The sequence below is a fragment of the Bombina bombina genome, chromosome 3 (genome assembly GCF_027579735.1).
Source record: "Bombina bombina isolate aBomBom1 chromosome 3, aBomBom1.pri, whole genome shotgun sequence".
NCBI lineage: Eukaryota > Metazoa > Chordata > Amphibia > Anura > Bombinatoridae > Bombina > Bombina bombina.
Genome location: NC_069501.1, coordinates 989,247,760 through 989,253,645, shown reverse-complemented (window position 1 = coordinate 989,253,645; position 5,886 = coordinate 989,247,760). Strand labels below are relative to the sequence as shown.

At 38.5% G+C, this 5,886-nt stretch overlaps 1 protein-coding gene across 1 annotated transcript; it reads left to right on the top strand.

The window, feature by feature from the left end:
• The first annotated feature begins 952 nt into the window (after positions 1–952).
• Positions 953–4,351, top strand: IKZF4 (IKAROS family zinc finger 4). The gene is made up of 2 exons (XM_053704971.1): positions 953–1,804; positions 2,012–4,351. The coding sequence occupies exons 1-2, from the start codon at positions 1,543–1,545 to the stop codon at positions 2,713–2,715; spliced, it is 966 nt and encodes a 321-aa protein (XP_053560946.1). The 5' UTR covers positions 953–1,542; the 3' UTR covers positions 2,716–4,351.
• The last annotated feature ends 1,535 nt before the right edge of the window (positions 4,352–5,886 follow it).

Genomic DNA, 5,886 nt, shown 5'->3' with positions numbered 1-5,886 from the left:
TCAGACAAGGTAGTTCTGCGTACTAAACCTGGGTTCCTACCTAAGGTGGTCACTAACAGGAATATCAATCAAGAGATTGTGGTTACATCTTTGTGTCCTAATCCTTCTTCGAAAAAGGAACGTCTGCTACACAATCTAGATGTAGTCCGTGCCCTGAAATTTTATCTACAGGCAACTAAGGATTTTCGACAAACGTCTTCCCTGTTTGTCGTTTATTCTGGTCAGAGGAGAGGTCAAAAAGCTTCGGCTACCTCTCTCTCCTTTTGGCTTCGTAGCATAATACGGTTAGCCTATGAGACTGCTGGACAGCAGCCTCCTGAAAGAATTACAGCACATTCTACTAGAGCTGTGGCTTCCACTTGGGCCTTTAAGAATGAGGCTTCTGTTGAACAGATTTGCAAGGCTGCAACTTGGTCTTCTCTTCATACTTTTTCCAAATTTTACAAATTTGACACTTTTGCTTCTTCGGAGGCTGTTTTTGGGAGAAAGGTTCTTCAGGCAGTGGTTCCTTCCGTATAAAGAGCCTGCCTGTCCCTCCCGTCATCCGTGTACTTTAGCTTTGGTATTGGTATCCCATAAGTAATGGATGATCCGTGGACTGGATACACTTAACAAGAGAAAACATAATTTATGCTTACCTGATAAATTTATTTCTCTTGTAGTGTATCCAGTCCACGGCCCGCCCTGTCACTTTAAGGCAGGTAATTTTTCCATTAAACTACAGTCACCACTGTACCCTATGGTTTTCCTTTCTCTGCATGTTTTCGGTCGAATGACTGGTAATGGCAGTTAGGGGAGGAGCTATATAGCAGCTCTGCTGGGTGAATCCTCTTGCACTTCCTGTTGGGGAGGAGTTAATATCCCATAAGTAATGGATGATCCGTGGACTGGATACACTACAAGAGAAATAAATTTATCAGGTAAGCATAAATTATGTTTTTCTTAAATAAAAAATAAAATTTTATATATTTATGTGTATATGTGTGTATATGTTATTTGTATTTCGCCAGACCGGAAGTGTAACGGCAGTTCACTTCCGGTTTGTGATGTCACCTAAAGGGGATGTTCTGGTTATGTTTGTGAATTTGTCAATTTTTCTGTTTGAAGGGGAGGAGGTAATTACACTATTTTTCACTATTTAAGAGTGGTTTGCACACCATAATATTGTTCTGAAGAAGAGAATTGTGTTCCCCCAAAACGTATAAAATAAACTTGACATTGTTTGGCAAAAATCCTGTGGTATTACTGTTATCTGATTGAGACATATACATATGTATACACATACACACACACACACTCATATATATATATAAAAAAAAGATAAATTAAAAGTATGTAAAGAGTACTTTCTGTATAGTGAGATTCCCTGTGACTGTAGATGTGCTTAATAATGGGTTTTGTTGATCACCGTTTGCTGTCACACTTTATAAGCTTTTAATAACTACTGAAGCCATCTCCTGTCTGCTGTTTGTTTGAATTCCTTTTGTAATGGTTAGACTTTCACATTAGTATTTCTAGACTTCAATCCTGAGTCTCAGAGAGATGAGTTTTAAAAGAATTGTCACCACATTAAAACTACTCCACTTGTTAATCCTATTGTTACTGTTATGTTGTAACACACATTACTACATAGCAATGACAATTCACCCAATCTCTTCTCCTTTCCCTCCAGGTGAGGAGATTCGAGATCTGGAGCTGGGACCAGATACCCTGATGCACCCCTCCTCTGACCCGCCGTCTTATATGGATCGGCTGGCGTGCAGCCTCACAAAGCGCAAACGCTCAACACCTCAGAAATTTATGGGTAAAAGCACACGCGCCAATGTGCAGGAGGGGGGCATGCTAGATTTCTCAGATAAAATATTACCATAACAGTTGCATTTTAAGAATAATAAAATCAAATTATTTTTAGGGTAATGCTTTATTTTAACTAATGTGTTTATATTTTTATTTTTGTTACCTTATCCTTTCCACTGTCGGTACTAAACACAATGTTCTTTTTTTTCTCCAGGAGAGAAACAGATGCGCCTGAGCCTGGCTGACCTCCCATATGACATGAACTCCAGCTTTGAAAAGGATGTAGAGATGGTTCCTCACCACCCCATGGACCCTGCCTATGGCAATGCTTTGGCATTTGTGGGTGGTCCCATGCGTTTGCCACCAACAAACTGCATCTCTGAAATCACACCAGTCATCAGCACAGTCTATACCCAACTCCAGCCCATGCAAAGTCGGCCTGATATGCCAGGCAATCGAGAAGCAGCAGAGGGCCACGAAGACCTTCCTGATGGAACTCAGATTCATTATAGAGGCCGCAGTGAACCTGGTGCCTCTCCTGCTAATGGCTGCCAGGACTCTACCACAGACACAGAAAGCAACCATGAGGAGAGGGGCTCCCAGGCCACTAGCAGCCGACAAAGCCCAGCCTATGCCAAAGAGGACCAGAGACCAACTGAGGCAGGAGTAGGACTCATCTCCCGCTCTGCTCCTGGCACTGCCAAAGAAACCCTCCGGGTTCTGGGAGAGGATGGTGAGCAAGTGAAGTTTTTCAAATGTGAGCACTGTCGAGTACTCTTCCTAGACCATGTCATGTTCACAATCCATATGGGCTGCCATGGCTTCAGAGACCCTTTTGAGTGTAATATTTGTGGCTATCACAGCCAGGACCGATATGAGTTCTCCTCACATATTGTGAGAGGGGAGCACAAGGTTTAACGGAGGAGTTGTGGGATGAGCATAGGAAGCTGTACTCACCCCAATATGGCACAGATGCACAGTCATGCCACATGGCAGTCAGAGGTTTACGGCCTGCCCTTGAAGGACCCTGCCTCCTCAAATGTTCTTAATCCTTTGTCTTAAGGAGAGTGGGATACAGAAATTCTAAGCACTTTTTTTAAAAAAAACTTTTTTTCAGTCCTTATTTAGCACTACTGTAATCTACAAACCATTTTTTGCCATAGGAAAATAAACACTTTCTTCCCAACAACCTCAAAAATTATTTTACGTTCTGGCACATGAACATGGATATTAAAGTGGAGATATGCAGGCTATACTTCTTTTGTTTTGCTGACCATACAAATGGTAAAGCACTACAGGGGAGTAAAGTGAGAGAATATTTCAAGATCATTAACTCTTGCACTTAAATTGCCTCATTGTCTCTTGCAGTACATCCACTGTTTCAAATAACACACCGCTGAGAACACAAGAGTTGCTGAAATATTGTTGTTTGAGTTTGTTATTCATTATGTATCCCCCAGGCAAAAAATACTTGAATTTCACAGCTAGGGTTGCCCACATATCTCCAGAGGAGTGCAAGAAAGATTAAGGGCCAGCATAATTCTTGAGAAGGGGTGAGGGGATAAAGAGAGGCCTTTCTCAGCACCTTGAGGGAGAAGGGTTTAAAAAACACCTTTTTTCCTCCGCTTTCAAATTAATGGCATGCTCTCCCTCCCTCTCCATTTCATTTGTAATCTCTTTTGCACTGAAAACTGACTGACAAAACAGTGAGGTGTTTGCAGACTGGAAAAAAGCATACTACCAAGAACCCCCTGACAGATCCCTCACTGTTTCTTTTTTATATGAAAGTTATTTAAATATTGTTAATTATGAAATGGAGTATGTTTTCCCCTATGTATTTATTCCTCCCTTTACAACTGAAGTGGCCTGTTGTTCATTGCAGTGCAGTGACCTACAGGCTCTTCGGCAGTGAAGTGGTAAAACCTTTTAAATGCTTTGTTTAATCCAGAATTTGTATATCCTTAACAATTTTACCAATGTTTTGTTATTTTCAGACACTTTTCATTGTTGCACATAGGAACAGGCACACTTAATGATTACTGGAGGACCTGACCATCTAAAGATTTTAAGCAGATACCAGTAGATATGTTCTTAGCCCCGTAGATCAGTCATGTAAAATGTTTTATTTATTTTTCTATCACAGGGGACTTAAGAAACAATATAATTTCTAAAGACCAATGTATATTCCTTGCGAAATGTCTAGAACTTTTGTTTATTCTTCCATTACTTGTTTTTAAGTTAAAATTAAGTTTTCTTTAAGCATATCTGTAATGCTTACCGCTTCTTTAGTGTTCCATAGCATATGAGCCAGCATGGGCCTATATACCTGTATCAAAGCTGCAGCTAATCCTAAAACACTTTAAATTTAGCTATTTTCCTAATAGGTGTTACCAGAAGGTCCAAGTGTTGTGCAATTCTATCTTTTCCCATGAAGTCTGTTACTTTTTATTTATAACCATTCCACGTTTTCAAATTTGTGAGAGAAAATAGGGCGGTTGTCATGGACAGGAATAAAGGTTAAAGTGATTGTAAACTCTCCCATTTATAAAATCAGATCTGCAATGTTAGTGATATTTTAGATGGAGTTTTAATGCATCAGTTGTAATGAAGTTGCGCTATAACTTAGTTTTTAATGTAAGTATGAAATACAAATTCTCCAGGCTCTGCCACCCAAAAAGTCAATATTTCTGTGAGATAAAGGTTTGAAATGTTCTCCAATCAGTTCTCTACCCTTTGGGTGCCTTTTGTTATAGCTAGAGAGTTGATTGGACAACAATTCAAACCATGAGCTCACAAAAAAAATTACTTTTGAAGTGGGCGGTGGAGCATGGGGTATTTTAATTTAATGTCTATATTAAAAAGTAAGTTTTAGCGCAACTTCATTACAACTGATGAATTAAACTCCATCTAAAATATCACCAACATTCTGGATCTGATTTTAACAAGTGGAGAGTTTACCATCACTCTAACTATAGACCATAGATAATGGCTAAAACCTACAAATACAGGTATGATATTTAGTATATTTAAATTACAGTCTGTCTTTCAGGATTATGTACTAGTTTTAGATGTGGTGTTCATCTAAATCTGCAATCACTAGTGAAAAAATAAAAGACAAAGCTTTAGCGTTTACTGGGTGAAATGTAGCATAACAAAAATTTCATCTGGTAACGTAAATTAGAATATTATGTTACAAAGCAAACAAATCAGACTGCAAATAGCTCTCGTTTGTAGTCTGAACTACTTTATTACCTTTTCACTGTGCAGGAGAAAACGTGGTTAGAAATGTTTACACTTTTTCTGTATTTCCTGTAGTTCCTGACCTCTTAAAACTGATGCCTCAAATATAAAGAACACTACATCTAAAATAAAACTTCTTTACAACCTCTGCAAGTTCTAACAATCAAATTCCCTGTCTTCTGTTTAATCGTAACCACTTAATATATATATGTAGAAAATTACATTTTTTTCACCCAAGCTTAAGGTTTGGCAGGGTGAAGTGTGAATACAGATACTCTGCCATTGTACTTTGTCCTTGCATTACATGTGTCATTCCATTTGGGGGGACCTTTTTAGTCTATTCCTAAACATACTTCACACACAAAAAAAAAACTTCTTTCTGCCTCAAAGGGGAAGAGTGTTTAGCCTAGTATTAACCAAAAATTCTGCCACTAGCTCATTATAAACACTATTCTGTGTAAATGGTGTTAATCCATATCATGATTCATATGCTGTAAAACGGCTAAACAGTAGGTTCAAATCATACTTGTGTTCTGTAACTTCCTTTTCAAGGTGTTTTGAGTGAAAATAATCTGCTCTGTCACATTTTGTACCTTACTTTATGTTTATAGACTTGTGAAGCAATTTCTATACGTAACCAGGGTGCATAAAAAAACACACACAAGGACAGCTTTTTGTCACATAGTGGCAACTTCCTTAGATGTCAAACCAAAGGCTTCCTGTTTTTTTATTTAAAAAGAGCAAGAAAAAAACAGCTTCTTTAGCATTCTTTTCTCCTTTCAAAATTTGTTGCATATGTCTGTCATTAGCACATCTGAGGTTCTAACTATACACTACAGTTTCATCTCA

What these genes read in the sequence shown, in the direction of transcription:
- IKZF4 (XM_053704971.1), top strand. Translation starts at nt 1,543, where the DNA reads ATGAGTTTTAAAAGAATTGTCACCACATTAAAACTACTCCACTTGTTA. An exon ending in AACACCTCAGAAATTTATGG is followed by an intron (nt 1,805 to 2,011) that starts GTAAAAGCACAC and finishes TTTTTTCTCCAG; the next exon opens with GAGAGAAACAGATGCGCCTG.